The following is a 15,875-nucleotide window of genomic DNA, read 5'->3' as shown; positions in this document are numbered from 1 at the left end:
TACAATAATTTATGTGTTTACATATTTTAATAAATTACATATCAACATTAATTAAGAAACCTGAATAATTGTTAACTTATTAGCAATGACGTATATTCTAACTGATTTAAATTTCTGATCAGTTATATGATTTGCTATAAGATTATCAGAGACCATAGGTCACTTTATGAATAATGAAAAATTGTTCCCAGTGTTTAAGGAAGAGAAGCCCAAATGGCTGAGAAAGGAGCATATTTAACTGGAACTGCATTTACAAAGCCTTCCATTTTTGAAATTATAGCACAAGAATCATTTGCATCTACTGTTGAACCAGCTTTTAAGAAGATTCTATCGGTAGGTTAGAATTTTGAAATTGATGTATGTTTTTCAGGGTATACATACAAAAAATTGTTAGCTTCTTATATATTATTTAAAATAATCCTACTGGATTTTTATTTAAAAAGATTTTTAGCAATTTCCTACATATTTTTATTATATTGATCTTACATTATACTGACATATGGTCTGTAAACCGGATATCCGGGTATGAAGTTTAAATTGAATGCGGAACGAACAAATTGAGTAACGCTAACTACTTTTCTCTAATTTGTTTTTAGTTTATTGTATCATTTAACCATGGCAGGTACGAACATGTTCTTAAATGGGCCGATGAATGTTACTTGATTTTTAATGTAATTCTTCAAAGATATTATTTAAAAAAACATTGTAAGTAATTAGTGATAAAGCATACAAAATTTAATAATCTATGAATAAATCATTCATAAACATATTTCTTTCAGCTGCTTCCTTTTCTGAAGCGTTCTATAGTTTAAAACGTATAGCCATAGAAAATTCTTCAAATCAGCGTGAATTATCAAAACAGCAGAAGGGGATATCTTTAATATTATTAGTTCTATTTCCTTACTTAAAAAATAAGTTTTTTCAATTAAGTCAAAGGTATAAACTTGAGAAAATAGATGGTTATTTACCACAGACGGTAAGTAGTATATAGTATTCATTATTCAAAAGACATTCAAAATTTGTCTTTTTTTTGTAGAAATGGGAAAAGCTATATCGTATATTTATTGTCAAAGGATATACAGTAACTTTCATGTTATACGAATTCATGGTACTATATAATTATGTACTTTACATCTCTGGGAAATCAGTGTTTACTTCACCACTTTTAAGACTGTTATCTATTTCTTTGACATATACCGAACCAAAGATGGTAATCAGTGTTTCTGATTTGTTAAGAAAAATAAAAAATAATTCCTTTGGTATCAGCGATGGTTTAGATATATTTCAAAGAGTGGTGACTACGTCCCTCGAATTTGGAGCATTTTTCCTTCAATTTTTATCCTGGTGGAATCAAGAACATTACTTTACAAATTTAATGTCACTACCCGTTCCACCACCTCCAGTGGTAAGCGAATAATAATCAAGTATTTATTGCTATACGAACAGATAAAATATTTTCTTTATTAATATTGTACATCATTGTTATTATAGATTCCAGAAATTGCAAAGAAATATAAAGGCATGTGTCCGATCTGTTGTAAGACGCCCAGGGTACACACGGTACTTTCAGTATCTGGGTACGTGTATTATAGAAAATAGTATTATAAAAATAAGTAATTGAAATTCTGTTATATCCTATAAATACTACATTTTACAGGTATGCATTTTGTTACCAATGTATTCTTTCTGTGATACGCAAAAGTGGCAAATGTCCAGTAACAAACTACCCTGCTAAGGAAGACGATTTAATACGTTTGTATTTAGATTAAATAGCAATGGATATTACATGTAAATAAAGAATATTATTGTTTTCAAATGTCATATTTTTCCTCTGCCATCCTAGTCCTAAGGCGTAGAAAACTTTCTCATCAGTATTACAGAAAATATTAAATCATTTGCTGCTGAAAATAGTATATTTATTAATAATATATTTTATCGTTACATAACTTTCACTATTACCCTGAATTTCATGAAAAAGACCTAGTTATAGATTACTGAGTAAACTAGTTGAATAAGTAGTTGCAGATAACATTTACAGGTACGTTATTATTATAGAAAATACTGATTTTAGCCAAAAGACTTTTCAAGTAGCGTCCAATACACTCGCGTACACGAATCACAGATAATGGCGCCAAAAGTTTCAACATTCGCACCAAAGTTTTGGTAAAATATCTTACACAATAACATAATCAATACTGACTACTAGACTTTCAACGTGTTTATAGAGAATCTAGGAATAAGAATGATTCGAAAAATAAAAGAGCAATATAATATAACGAGGCTATTCATTTGTGTTTATTATTTTCGCATTTCCATATCACTAAATAATCAGTGTTCGAGTAATAGTAGTAATAAACAGAAATTGTATAACCTTATCGAAGGTTAATAACCTTGTAGTTTAGAACTACAGCTTTCCAAAAATGGAAATTTGTTCTTAAATCTCTTTAATTAAAAGATAATTTAAAGCACGTATAAAAATAACATTTATTATTCAGAGTTTAATGTATTATGATTACATATTTGCAAATAATTATGGCACGTTTTGTAAAGGATTTATATATTCTCCGTTATTAAATATGTTATTAAAAATGATTAAAAGAAATTTGAAAAATTAAAATTCTTTTTCTCTTTAAGGACACTTCATTGATTCACTGGTTTTACGTAAAAATATTTGTAATTATGTACAATTTTGTAACAAACTGTATATAAAAATGTTTAAAAAAGCTTTTTACATTAAATTTCATTGAGCTAAGGTTCGACTGTGAAAATATACTGGGACATTTGGAAAGCCCGACGCTGAGATACTTGAACACTGACTTCTTTGCTATGTTGATAGGAACATTACTTCAAAGGCCACAATTAATGCACAACGATTCTAATGCTCTAGTCTAATTAAACTAACGATATATCATGTTAGTTATGTTTCATGGCATAAAAATTGACAACAATGATCTGCTTTACACTTAAAAATAGGCTTACCAAAAAAAACAAAAAAAGAATGTTACATATACTCGTACACTGGTTGAATCTTTACATTCGTCTTTTTTTAAATTATATACAGATCTATTGTAATATTCCCTTAAATGTTTATAACCTAATTTAAAATCTGTCTACATATTTCCTCCAAGTTTTGCCTAACGTTTGATCAAAAACAAAGGAATAATATTCATGCCTTCGAGAATTACTTACTTCTACGTAAACATTAACGCCTAGTAATTATACCTGTAATTTTGATTTCTGTGCACATACTTTACATATGAATCTAATTATCTTGCTATGTTATTGAAACATTTAAAATTAGCACAACAAACAAGTAAAGATACGTAGAATGGAAACAAACGTAAAGTAAAAAAAAAAAGGAAGAAAAAACTTTACTGCAGTTATCATTCGACGAAGGTGTGTAAGTATGGTCTTCCAATCATGGACACTTAGAACATCAGCATGCAAACTGTGTACTACCGCTATGTATATAACAAAGTAAAATGTACATTGTTACAAAAAAGTAAAGCGTACGTGTCAGTATTCTACAACGTATACATACGTACGTGTCTTTACATAATCCATAAGTTTCATATGAAATCAGATATTCATTTCTTTGTCAATTCGATATAATCTACTTTTCTCAATCTCTCGGTATACGAAACTATAACTCCTCGAAGAACGCAACTCTGGCCTTAGTGGATCCTGACTTCACTTTTTTTAATGTACTGTATTTGTTCTCACCGAGTCGTACTTGTTCTTCGTGTAGCTGATCCAACTCACACTGTTTTTCACCAACTTTCATAACCTCAATCTCGGTACGTAATTCTCTCAGTTGTTCTTGCAAGTGTTTACTTTTCTCCCAATAATCTACCCTTTCCTTTTCAATCTCTAACGATAGTTGATCGACATCTCCATCAGCGATTAGATCATAGGAGGTTAGGTCAGTTGGTAAAGGTTCTGTATCCAACTGCAACGTTTGAAGATCTGCTTGCAAATCTGATGGCAGTACTTGTGTCGATGGGAATAGATTTGGCACCGGCTGTAAACATGAATACAAAAATAGAATATTAATTGTACATAACCTTAGTGCAAATGTACAGGGTGTCCCGGAACTCGCGTAACACCTGGAAATGGGGGGTTGCTGGGGTGATTCTGAACAATTTTTTCCTTTACCAAAATCGTGATTGAAGCTTCGTTTTTGAGTTATTAACGAAAAATAGTGGCCAATCAGAGCGCGCGCTCAACCTCGGAAGCGTTGGCTCTGAACTGCGCTCGGTCGTGAACAAACGCATTCGTTATTCTTGAATAACGAATAATTCCACATTGTTCTTAATTTAAAATGATGTAACATTTTTCGCACGCTTCCCTCGATACCCACGCTGTGCCAATGCGTTTGTTCACGACCGAGCGCGGTTCAGAGCCAACGCTCAATTACGAGAGTGTTGGCTCTGAACCGCGCTCGGTCGTGAACAAACGCATTGGCACAGCGTGGGTTCCTTCGATACCTGCGCTGTGCTAATGCGTTTGTTCACGACCATGATCGAGCGCAGCCGAGCGCGGTGGTTGAGCGCGCGCTCTGATTGGTCAGTGTTTTTCGTTAATAATTCAAAAACGAAACTTGAACCAACATTTTGGTAAAGGAAAAAGTTGTTCAGAATCACTCCAGCAACCCTCATTTCCGGGTGTCATGCGATTTCTGGGGCACCCTGTATACTTAATTCTAGAATTTCAATATTCACAGCTATAGTAGCAGTATAAGCATTCCTGCTAAGGAACTCTAACAACTTTTCTTTCGCTTCCTTTTCCGCAATTCGTGCACGTAACAATTCGTCCTTCAACTTCTCCGCCTCTGCCGCTCTCCTTTCTGATTCTTGCACCAATCTTTCTGTTAACAATTCAGCCTCCCTAGTTTTTCGTTCAAGATGAACCTTCTCTTCCTCCGTCTTCATATTGTTTAATCGTATACGCGTGATTTCTTGTTCGGCTTCCGAAGCTTTCTGACTCAACAGCATCGCCTCTTCTTCTGCTACGCGGCTTTTTTCAGCCAAAAGGTCAGCAGTTTCTTCAGATCTCCTCTGCAATATATCAACAATTTTCTTACGCTCCCTTTATGTTTTTTGAAATCAATTATCTCCAGCCTCGTTAATATCTTACAAGTGCTTCGTTTGCCAAACGAATTTCTTCTTGATATTGTAAAAGACGCTGCTCCATTGCTGCCTTTTCTCTCTCCGCTGCTTCTCGAAGCTGTTTCTCTCGCGCCAATTTGTTTCTTTCAATTTGTCTCCTAATAAAATGAAATCATTAGACGAAGAGAATTATAAATTTCTATCAACGTAATATTATGATTAATTTACCAATTGGATAAACGACTACTTATCTATCAATAATTCAGTTTCTTCTTGGAATGTTTCTCGTGACTTATATAAATCATAAATATGCATACTGACCTGGTTAAATATCTATTTAATTATATTTGCTCGTGACAATTCCTACAAAAATTTGAAACCAGGAAAAGAAAGAGGATCGAAGAGGTTAGGAATTGGGATACGGGTGGATTACAATAAGGCCTGGTAAAATACAGGGTGTCCCAGAACTCGCACTGGTCCTGTGAAGGTAGCTGGGGTGATTCTGAACAACATTTTCCTTTGCGAAAATGTTGTTGGAAGCTTCGTTTTTGAATTATTATGGAAAAAGCACTGACCAATCCGAGCGCGCACAGCGCGCGGGCTCAGGGACGGCAGCGTCAGCTCGGCCCCCCGTTGGCATGGCGCAATAAAAAAATTGAACTGGTTGAACATTTTTAGTTGGTGTTTAAAAATGAATAAGGAATATGATCTCTTATCGCCAGTCATAATGTAAAAAAGAAAATTCTAAGCATTTTAAACAACGAATAGAAATTACTGAAATGGAATAATTAATAAACGTTTGAATTGGAGGTTAGGTTAATGACGAAAAAGCTACCCCTTCACAGGTCCAACGCGAATTCTGGGACACCCTGTATAAAAGATCATCAATGTTAAATTAACCATTCTTATTAGATCATGATGTAAAATATATCAACCAGTTTCTTTATGCAGAACTCATTTTTGTAAATAGCGACTACAGAAGAAGCAGCAATCTTTACCAGCAGTACTTTCAGGTAAATTTTTAAGTAGTTTAATTAATTAATCAATCACATGCATATAATTATGTTGGTAAAACATTTTACAATAATGATATAAATCATCTGAGTTGTTGTAAATTATTTTATTTCTTTAATTCCTATAAATGTTAGTAAAGTATTTTCTTAACATACCGCATTCAGAATTGTTAAGGTAAGCGATACAAATTCTAGAAACTTGAACTTGCCCGTCAAATTGAATTACAATGAAAATTTTGTCAAAATACGCTAGAAACTTACCTAGATTTTTCCTCTTTGGCCTGGGCTTTCATCTGCTGCACCTCCATCGAGTCGGGTTTCCGTCTCCTCATAAACAGATCATGGTTGCCGATACACAGGTCCAGGATCTTAACAAATAATATGTGAGCAGCTTTGTCACTGTTATGATCGTCCAATCTTAAAGCTATCAAACCCTTCACCCAGCTGCCAACATCTGACTGTTTTTTTACCAGTTTATTCATGCGAACTTTCTGCGAGAAGAACACGAAGTTCGGCGACGTTTTCTCCACCGGTTTTATTACAAACTTCTTGTCGTCGAAGCTGATGTGCCGTATCTCCGACCACGTGAACGTAGTCTTCGGCGCCAGTTTGTTCTCCTTTTCATAAATATTCAATCCCAGGGCAGTGACTCCGAGCCAGAGATCAGTCTCTTTCTTGTTCTACAATTTATTATTACGGTCAGTGACATTGAATGAGAAAGGTATAAAGTAAAGGGTTAAATACTTACGCTAATAGGAAAGTAATTCACACCATACATATCTAGATCCTGAGCAATTTTAAGATATTCCATCTCTGCTTCATCTCTAGACATCCCACGATGATCTGCGTACCAAATTTTTATCCTGTCCTCCCACATTTCAGGTGTCATCTGATACTGATCGATTACTCTCTGCGGCAATAAATCTTCACTGGCAAGCATTCCTGGACGGTACGAGACTTCGTCATAGTCCCCATACTAATGGTATTATGCGACAAGTTAGAATTTAGAACAGTGGAGGGAATATTATTTTAAGAAAACAATCACCTTTGCCTGTACTGCGTAAGAAGCTAATAACACGGATGCTTCCGGAGGACAATAAATATCCATAGAAAGGATGGCTTGCTTCACTTGAAGAAAAAATAAATGTTGCGTTACTTCTTGCACTAATTCTTCTGCGACAGCTTCCGGATAAAACTTTGCCAGGAACATGAAAGGTGTCGTCGGTTGTTGGGAAATACATTGATCTTGCACTAAAGAAACATTAATTTATCACGTAACGATGGATGTAATGTTTATGGAGTAAATAAACCTTATTCGACGGATCGAATAATTCACCTTTCTTGTCTAATTTTAGCCATGATATGAATCCTTTGGCATCCTCATACTGTAGTCCAAAATACCATGTTTCTCTCAATCCTATCGTACGACAGACTAAATCAAACAAATCTCTCCCTGTTGATCTCCACTGAAAATAATTTGTTCAGAGTACTTGTTTACATGATATGACAGAAGGATAATTACACAACTGAAAAAAAAGTGAAACTAACCTCTAAACTGAACTCCAATTCAGCGTCTAAAGTACAGACTTTAACAGGGAAAGATTTTCCAGACTTTTTCCTTCGAAATGGTGGCATTTTACTCTTCATTATGTTCACTCAACATCACGAAAAAGAAGGCAATCAATATCGCAAAAAAAATGGAAGAAAAAAAAATCAAAGCTCCTAAGATTATTGCAAGACTTCGCTAAGTATAAATGTTTATATAGTTTAAAAAGATACAAGAAATAAAATAATAGATAACCTTACCTACGCATTCGCAACATATTGACAAAATACATTGAAACACGTAATAATAATTTTATCTGTTCAATCTTCTTAGGGAACCATGACAACTTAATGAGGAACTTTCCTCGTTAAATCACATCGTGTTAGTCCGGTTTTTTTTAAAACTTTATTTGCAAAAAGAAAGGAGAAACAAAACCATCTACTCTACATAAACCGATCCTAATGTTTCGAAACAGTTTATTCCACTAATTTCAGTCAATTCGAGTAACTTCGTTTTCGACAGTGACCATATTATCAACATAGATATTCTAACAGTTTCTTTTCCATGAGTTTCAAATCTGTAACATCGATGGATTACCGAAACCACGGATGAAATCCTATTGGGCTAAACTTTCGAAAACCTCTATGCTCCGAATTGGCTCAAATTTTGGAAATAGATTCGTTTTTGATAAAAATGATGATTGCGAGAAGAATTTTTGGCGACTCGAAGAAAAATTTATTATCACATGAATGTCACTCCCTACTTTACCGGTATGGTATCTGCATCTACTGTTATCTACGCTTTCGACAAAGCCATCGGGACGGTCAGTAATTGCACAAATGGATCTTTTCCATTTTTTCTTGTTTGAAAATCCGGGAAACAATGAGGATATCTTCTCTAATACCTTCTCTACTAAATCGTGTCACCGACAAAATACTGTTGGTGGCCATGATAATTCGATATTATGCGTCGGTAAAGTAGGGAATGACATCCAGATGATAAAAAATTTTTTCTCGAGTCGCCAAAAATCCTTCTTGGAATCATCATTTTTATTAAAAAGAAACCTATTTCCAAAATTTCAACCAATTTGGAGCATGGATGAACAGCCTCTTATTGATACCATGGTACCGATATATGGTAAAACAACTCATTTGAATTTGATGTGTTAGTTTTGTTTGGCAACAAAGAATTGTGTGGTTAAATGCCAAAAGGAAAGTTTGCACTCTGATCGTTCACACATGCAATTAATCTGAATTAAACAAAAAAACGATGATGTCGATTACACCGAAAGATTCAGAAGTTAAAGAGGTTGATGGTAGAGGTACAATTAAAGTTATAGATCGTCCTACATTTATATTGAAAACTAGGGAAGGCGAAAACAGAGCTGTTTCACCAAGCCAACGTAATGGTAGTAACAAGTAATGATAATTATATTTTATTGTAACATATAACTTAAAGCTTTAGCCTACAATACAATTTTTATCTTCCAGAAAAGAGACAGACACATCTACCAATGTTCCGTCAAAAGTACAAGATTGTAAGTATTGTTTTTCCTTGAATCATTATCATAGAATATTAAAAGTTATTAAGCTTCACGTTTTCTTTAGCTGTACGTACCATATTACCCATGTGTCTTGAGATGACCACATGTGTAAAGTTCATGGATGAAAATATGCAACTTTGCGAAAATCCTCTCGAATTTCTGTACGATCAACAAGATTTCCTGGTGGTAGGATGTTTAGGAGCTCAGGGTGTTGGAAAATCTACTATAATGTCTTTATTGACATCCAGCTATGTGTTGGTATTATTGCAAAACCTATAACCACCTATTACCGTTCAAAATTTTTGTGACGATACACTTTATATCCTATCGTTCTTTTTCTACCAACACAGGCCTGATGTATTTCCAGTTCAAGATATATCCCATCATGAAAGCGGTGCAAATTGTACCTCTGGTATTGATTTCTTTGTAACAAAGAACAGAGTTATATATTTAGATACGCAACCCATACTTTCTGGATCGAGAATAGATTATTCTGCTTCTTACGATCAAAAGAAATCTACAACAGACTTTGTAAATACAGAAACTAATTTAGAATTACAATCTTTACAATTTGCAGCGTTCCTCTTTTCTGTATGTCATGTGATCATTTTTGTCCAAGACTGGTTTATCGATCCAAACTTAGTTAGGTAAGCATTATACATGAAATTTTAAATTTTCATCAGAAAATTTTAGGAACATTTATAACTTGTAGGTTTTTACAAACTGCAGAAATGTTAAAGCCATCTTCAACGAGTAACATGGATCAAGACTACGTAGAATACTATCCACACATTGTATTTCTGCATAACAAAGCTGAACTTGAAGATTTCACACCGAACACCATAGAGAAAGTTAAAGTAATATTGTTTTATAAAAAATCTATTCCATTATTCATTGAGTGAAACTGTTACAATGATTCATCGTTTACAGGAATTTTACAGCAAGGTATTCTCCAGTTCTAGATTACAAATTAACAGTGGTTTGGATATGAGTAATCATTCGATGGAGGCAGGGTTGAACTTATTTTTCATACCTCGAATCACAAACTACGGTACGATTCGGTGTTTAATATCTAATTTAATATCCAATTCTAATTTGGTATCTTTTTTCTTGCAGAGGAACCAACTATGCATTATAATGAGAAGAAACTAATAGAGAAATTAAAAACGAAGATACATGGTGTTAATAGAAATCCAATGACACCCTCTACTCTAACAGAAAAGAATTGGTATGTATGAAATCTAATCTCTGTTTCTTTTCTTTTTTCAATAGGCGTTTTCTTAATCAATTGCCTTTGTATTACTCAGGTATCACTACGTTTCTAGAGTAATGGAAGCGATTAAAAAGAGTCATCTATCTTCTGAATATGGAAGATTAATGCCATAATCGATAATTTCGGCTTTTATAGTACCATATGGTAACTACAATGATATATACATGATTCTTTGACGTATTTTCTCTATTATAATCATTATTATTGTAAGAACATCACAGAACAAAGGTAGGAATGCGATAATTGATGATTACTGAAAGTAGTGTACAAGCCATAAATACTATGTATGAAGTGGAATAAATCAAGAGAAGGAGAAGAAAAGAAGATATATTTCAATTATCCCAGACTGGCTGAAATAAAAAGAGTATGTCCTCGTCCACCGGTTTTCCACATCAACACACGAAAAGGAGAATCGTTCAGTCACTATACATGTTTAGGAGTAATCTTCCTGCTCGCTATCTGCTTGTTGCATCGAAGCCATTTGCGCAACCGCTTGCAGCTGTTGCCACTGCTGTTGCTCGGCCACAGCCTGTTCCTCCCTCGCTTTCGCGAACAATTCCTGTTGCTGCCTGAGGAGCTCTTCCTCTGGAATCCCCAAATTTTCTAATCTGGTACTCTGACGTCTTCGTTTCGCTGCTACTGCCTTGCAGTCCCGCAAAACAGCCTCCGCCTCTGCGCTGTAATCTCCGAATCCAAGCTTCTCGAGTGCCTGAAGCACATGTTCAGCGTTGATCGTTTTCTTCTGCTGTTGATTGCAAATCTCGTTCGCCTCGGACGAAAGCAAATGTATGAATTCCGTGCAGCAATTCAGTATCAGTTCCCGTGATTCATTTGCCACGCGTACGTGGGGCAGAATTTCCTTGATCATCTTATTGATCGACGCGCGTGGCAAAGTCAATTCGTCATCTTCTGTCGGTGATATAGTAGCCGAGGCCATTTCTTCCCTGCAACATAAAAACGAAACAGACTTGTTTCCCGCCAAAAGTTTGCAACACGTTCAACCGTACTTTTTTTTATTCTCTTCGGATTTTCTGTAATTCTCGTCGGTTCTTTTATTATTGTCGTCCATTACCTCAGTCTGTTGATCATTTTCATGCATGCACAGTGGGTTACAAAATTATTCGCTCACCGTTTAAAACAGAATATCTCATTTGAAATTGGACCAAATGATTTGAGGCTTTCTGAGAAGCTATGAAAATTAATTTATTAAAATATGTATTTTTGCTGTATTAAAAAATTACTGTTTGTCGAAATTGTGAACAAAAATAGTGAAGGGTAATTTTTGAACTTTTGAAAATTACTTTGTATATTTAAAATGTCTTTCGTTGATTCAAATAAGTTATGTGTATGTTGAAAATTTTAGTAATTAAATAATTAATTTTTTTAGTAATTAAATAATTAATTTTTTAAATAATTAAAAGTAATTAATTTTGAGTTATTAAAATTAATTACTTAATTACTAATATTTTCAGCATACACATAACTTATTTGAATCAACGAAAGACATTTTAAATTGTCATTATAGTTGAAAAATTACTCAATTTTAATTATTCAAAATTAATAATTAAATTAATTACTTAATTACAAAAATTTTCAGCATTCACATAACTTATTTGAATCAACAAATAAAAAAATTTTTGAAAAATAACCCTTCACTATTTTTTTCCACGATTTCAACAAATTGTAATTTTTCAAAACGACAAAGCACATATAGTAAATTAATTTGTATAGCTTCTTAAAAAGTCTCAAGTAATTTGGTCCAATTTTAAATTAGATATTCATTTTTAAACGGTGTCCGAATACTTTTACAGTTCACTGTATATGCAAGGACAATAAAGAATGTAAACATTCTATTCTACCTGTACACTCTTGTTAATATTAATTCAACGTACTCTTCCTCTATATTTATTTTATTTTATTTTTTATATCGTTGATATTCTTGGAATCCTTGAATATCCAGTACGTACATAACGATTAGAGTTATGGCATTAAGAGTTAAGCTTATCGTCTTATCGCATACTTGAAAAATGTTGCACGTTCACCGCAAAGTAAAGATTCCCAGATAAATGTGTACCCTGATTATAAACTGACTAAAACTTAGTACACTATCGTAACGTGCCATGTAGTTTAGCGATGATTTAATTTCTCATTGTGTAAAAAATGAAATGAATACTCGAATTCGATTTTCGTTTGCGTGTGTTATATTTATTTCATTATATTTATGCGATGAGGCGTATAGAAAAATCGATTTTGTTGAACCTGTACGAAACTTAAGCGTCAAAGCAGTGCAAGATGAGAGGTATACAAACAGTAGGGATGCCTATAAATATTTGAAATTGAACATATCTTGGTTACCTGCGAACAGTAACAGAAGTCCATCCTACTACAGGTAAAGATTTCTTAAATAATGTAAAAAAAAATTCTTATCAGTATAATCTAATTTATCTTATTTTAATTTGCTGTCGCAGCATTATAATCACAACCGTACCAAACATGGAAAAACCAAACGCAGAATGTCCAGAGGGATCAAGTTTTTATACGGTACACAATAATAAACAATTTAATGTGCTCCTGCCAGAGACAAATGAGTTGGAGGATCTGCCAGACGTACATATTCAACCTGGTTGTTCTTACAAAATAGAAGTTATCGCAAACCCAAGAACAAAGCATATGATAAATATACCTCAAGTGCGTACGGGCAAAATGATACGTTCAGATTATTTATTATATATTCTCTTAATAAGAGAAACGCTTAAATCTTACAGGTTTTGTATACAGTTCCAGAATGCATAGGTGATACGTGTAGCTGTTTCATAGCTAAATCGCCAGTTCCAAAAGTGAACGTTATTCAAAAAGGATATCGAATGGTTGTAAACTGGACAGCTCCTAATGCTTCCGATGTTTCTTTTTATCTGATCAGGTACATAACTTGGTGTACAATTGATGTGTATCTCAATTTAATCTATGGAAAAATTTTATAGTATTGGAGTATCTCGTTCAACCTCAAAAAAAGGGTTACCCATATATAATAACGTAACAAAGATAGGAGAAGTGCCTGCAGGAACAACAACGTTCTTATGGAATTTAAGCTCCACTGAAAAATATACAAAAGTTAAAGGTGGTTATAAAGTGATAATTAACGCTGTGAACAATCATGACTGCATCGGAAGAGGAGGAAGTTTCATTATAAATTCTACGTTATTCAATGTCAAAACTAATATTATGAATCATAATGTAGTAAGTTATTAATAGAGATCCAGAGGTTTTAAATGAACGTATAATAAGGAACACATTTTTCAGTGGATCATATTATGCGGAGTACTAAGTGGATGCATTTTATTCGGTGTTTTGAGCTTGATATTATATCCTAAGCACGACTTCTTATCATTTGGTAATAAAACCAATGCCCGGTAAATATTGAAGTAGCAAATCAATTGATTAATTATCCAATACAAGATTAATTAATTTTTTGTTCTCTTAGGATACGTAGAATTTATAGATACAAATCTCATTGGGCAGAAGCAATTCTTCAAAAGGATAACATTCTATATGGTTTATATGGATCTGAGGTAAGAATTCATAGAAGTTTTATACTTAGGATTAGTAATAAAACTTGAATTAATTACCGCAGGGGGTACATAAAGAAGAAACTGACAAACTACAAGTACCATTCAAAAATATCAAATTGATACGCGAATTGGGTGCAGGACAATTTGGAAAAGTGTATCTTGGCTGTTTAAATGACAAAAATAACACTTTGATAGCTGTGAAAATGTCCCAAGAAAATATTCTGTCTCCTAAATTGGAAATTCAACAGCAGTTTCTAAAGGAGATTGAAATAATGAGAATGGCAGGAACGCATCCAAATTTAGTAGATCTTTTGGGGTACTGTATTCAGCCGAATGGATCGATATGCATTTTACTGGAATACATGCAAGGCGGAGACTTATTAACTTATTTACATACATTTCAAGGAAAAGAGAAGAGCGATAAACCTATGCAGGTCAATGAAATTGTTTTGGAAAGATTACTTAAACCAAACGTTTCAGAAAGTAAGTGATATGCTACTCGGAGATCTCAAGAAAAGTGTGCTATTATGAATTATACTGTCTTAATTTGTAGCTTTGTATGCTTCTATATGTCCTATCGTACCAAACAATATGAATGCCAACAAACTTGGACAATACACAAACATTACTGGCAGCGAAGAAGAAGAACATTGGATTGGGCAAATGGAAGAGTATCAGTTTTTGAAATTTGCCACAGACATCGCAGCAGGTATGGAACACTTGGAGCTTAAAGGAATTACTCATAGAGATCTTGCAGCCAGAAACATTCTTCTTAGCGCAGATTTAACTGTTAAGGTAGACTGATTAGCAATAGCAATTTACAATTCATCCGGTACAAGTGAAAATCTTAACCGAATATAATAATGTTTAGATTTCTGATTTTGGGCTTTCGCGTAATGGTATATACATGATAAGAAATATTGAAGAAAAATCACGTCGTCTTCCAATAAGATGGATGTCACCAGAAGCCATACGAGATCGTACTTTTTCATCAAAAAGCGACGTATGGTCCTACGGGATAGTACTTTGGGAAATCAGTACTTTAGGAGCTTTTCCCTATTCAAACGTGCAGGATGATCGTGTGTTACGTTACATTATCCATGAGAATGGTCGTTTAGAGAAACCAGATGACGTTCCGCTGTGTATTTATAACCTAATGTGTTCCTGTTGGGCTGCGGAACCCGAAGATAGGCCAAATTTCACGCAACTTCTTTCCGAATTAAAAACAACGACCGCTTCGTTAAATTCTCTTCGATCAATATCCAATCCCTGTTATGCGTTATCGTTTATAAACGAAAACACGTAACGCTGATAGTGGCTGCTGTTTCGTAAACATTTCAGAAATACATTTAAAACAAGTGTTTGGAAAGAGTATCTGTATATGGAAAAAGATGTGTATGAAATGATTAATAAAACAAAATGTTACTCACTGTTTGTTATCAGTTCGTTGTTGATTTGATCGGATATGTTGCACTCGAAAATTTCTAACCAAACATCAATCACCAATGCATATATATATATATACACATGTAAACATATTTTTCACGAGAGAATAGTACCATTGGATAAACGAATTTTGGTTTTGTTTGCGCATGTTGACTCTGATTGGTTCTGCCACGCTCCGCTACCAAGGTAACGCGCAAGCGCCGTACGGCTGTATATGTATAATGTAAGCCACCAGGGCCGGCCCTCAGATTTCGGGGGCCTGGGGCGTGCTCCGAAAAAGGGCCCCTTCACATATATGACATAAAAAAAGTACCTCAAATAAAATTTACAAAATTAACATTAAAGCTTGTATAACTAATTTAGATTTGCATTTACAT

At 34.0% G+C, this 15,875-nt stretch overlaps 5 protein-coding genes across 14 annotated transcripts in view; 3 read left to right on the top strand and 2 right to left on the bottom strand.

Moving 5' to 3' along the window:
- The window catches only part of Pex12 (peroxisomal biogenesis factor 12), a 36,737-nt gene extending 34,832 nt beyond the window's left edge, over window positions 1–1,905 (top strand). For all 7 annotated transcript variants that reach the window (XM_034334486.2, XM_034334484.2, XM_076689805.1 and 4 more), the window contains exons 2-7: window positions 192–333; window positions 597–705; window positions 780–976; window positions 1,037–1,405; window positions 1,492–1,577; window positions 1,658–1,905. In XM_034334486.2, coding sequence (XP_034190377.1) covers window positions 214–333; window positions 597–705; window positions 780–976; window positions 1,037–1,405; window positions 1,492–1,577; window positions 1,658–1,769 — 993 coding nt within the window. In that variant the 5' untranslated portion in view covers window positions 192–213 and the 3' untranslated portion in view covers window positions 1,770–1,905. The remainder of the gene's footprint in view (window positions 1–191; window positions 334–596; window positions 706–779; window positions 977–1,036; window positions 1,406–1,491; window positions 1,578–1,657) is intronic.
- Window positions 1,906–2,309: 404 nt separating this feature from the next.
- Window positions 2,310–8,211, bottom strand: Mer (ezrin/radixin/moesin family protein merlin). Of its 3 annotated transcripts, XM_034334481.2 has the most exons (10): window positions 7,928–8,209; window positions 7,670–7,776; window positions 7,458–7,587; window positions 7,167–7,372; window positions 6,870–7,097; window positions 6,592–6,801; window positions 6,383–6,489; window positions 5,137–5,266; window positions 4,722–5,057; window positions 2,310–4,021 (listed from the first exon to the last, which is right to left on the bottom strand). In XM_034334481.2, exons 2-10 carry the CDS (start codon window positions 7,766–7,768, stop codon window positions 3,644–3,646), a joined length of 1,824 nt encoding a protein of 607 aa, XP_034190372.1. In that variant the 5' UTR covers window positions 7,769–7,776; window positions 7,928–8,209; the 3' UTR covers window positions 2,310–3,643. The 3 variants fall into 3 exon arrangements, with proteins under 3 accessions (XP_034190372.1, XP_034190371.1, XP_034190370.1); XM_034334480.2 differs by having other exon boundaries at window positions 6,383–6,801; window positions 7,670–7,843; window positions 7,928–8,211; XM_034334479.2 differs by having other exon boundaries at window positions 6,383–6,801; window positions 7,928–8,211.
- Window positions 8,212–8,659: 448 nt separating this feature from the next.
- Window positions 8,660–10,658, top strand: LOC117608837 (nonsense-mediated mRNA decay factor SMG9). The gene is made up of 8 exons (XM_034334482.2): window positions 8,660–9,085; window positions 9,158–9,204; window positions 9,275–9,464; window positions 9,561–9,857; window positions 9,923–10,067; window positions 10,141–10,261; window positions 10,327–10,438; window positions 10,518–10,658. Exons 1-8 carry the CDS (start codon window positions 8,937–8,939, stop codon window positions 10,594–10,596), a joined length of 1,140 nt encoding a protein of 379 aa, XP_034190373.1. The 5' UTR covers window positions 8,660–8,936; the 3' UTR covers window positions 10,597–10,658.
- Window positions 10,659–10,916: 258 nt separating this feature from the next.
- On the bottom strand, window positions 10,917–12,411 carry NC2beta (negative cofactor 2beta). 2 transcript variants are annotated; one of them, XM_034334490.2, is made up of 3 exons: window positions 12,343–12,411; window positions 11,491–11,561; window positions 10,917–11,427 (listed from the first exon to the last, which is right to left on the bottom strand). In XM_034334490.2, exons 2-3 carry the CDS (start codon window positions 11,550–11,552, stop codon window positions 10,917–10,919), a joined length of 573 nt encoding a protein of 190 aa, XP_034190381.1. In that variant the 5' UTR covers window positions 11,553–11,561; window positions 12,343–12,411. The 2 variants fall into 2 exon arrangements, with proteins under 2 accessions (XP_034190381.1, XP_034190380.1); XM_034334489.2 differs by lacking the exon at window positions 12,343–12,411 and having other exon boundaries at window positions 11,491–11,629.
- A 237-nt stretch (window positions 12,412–12,648) lies between these two features.
- On the top strand, window positions 12,649–15,358 carry LOC117608831 (mast/stem cell growth factor receptor kita). Its single transcript, XM_034334473.2, has 9 exons — window positions 12,649–12,872; window positions 12,952–13,171; window positions 13,249–13,403; window positions 13,465–13,720; window positions 13,784–13,893; window positions 13,965–14,052; window positions 14,115–14,535; window positions 14,606–14,847; window positions 14,924–15,358. Exons 1-9 carry the CDS (start codon window positions 12,649–12,651, stop codon window positions 15,356–15,358), a joined length of 2,151 nt encoding a protein of 716 aa, XP_034190364.1.
- Window positions 15,359–15,875: the final 517 nt, after the last annotated feature.

The sequence above is a fragment of the Osmia lignaria genome, chromosome 8 (genome assembly GCF_051020975.1).
Source record: "Osmia lignaria lignaria isolate PbOS001 chromosome 8, iyOsmLign1, whole genome shotgun sequence".
Taxonomy (NCBI): Eukaryota; Metazoa; Arthropoda; class Insecta; order Hymenoptera; family Megachilidae; genus Osmia; species Osmia lignaria.
Note: the sequence above shows the minus strand (reverse complement) of the source record. Positions and strands in the feature narration are given on the sequence as shown.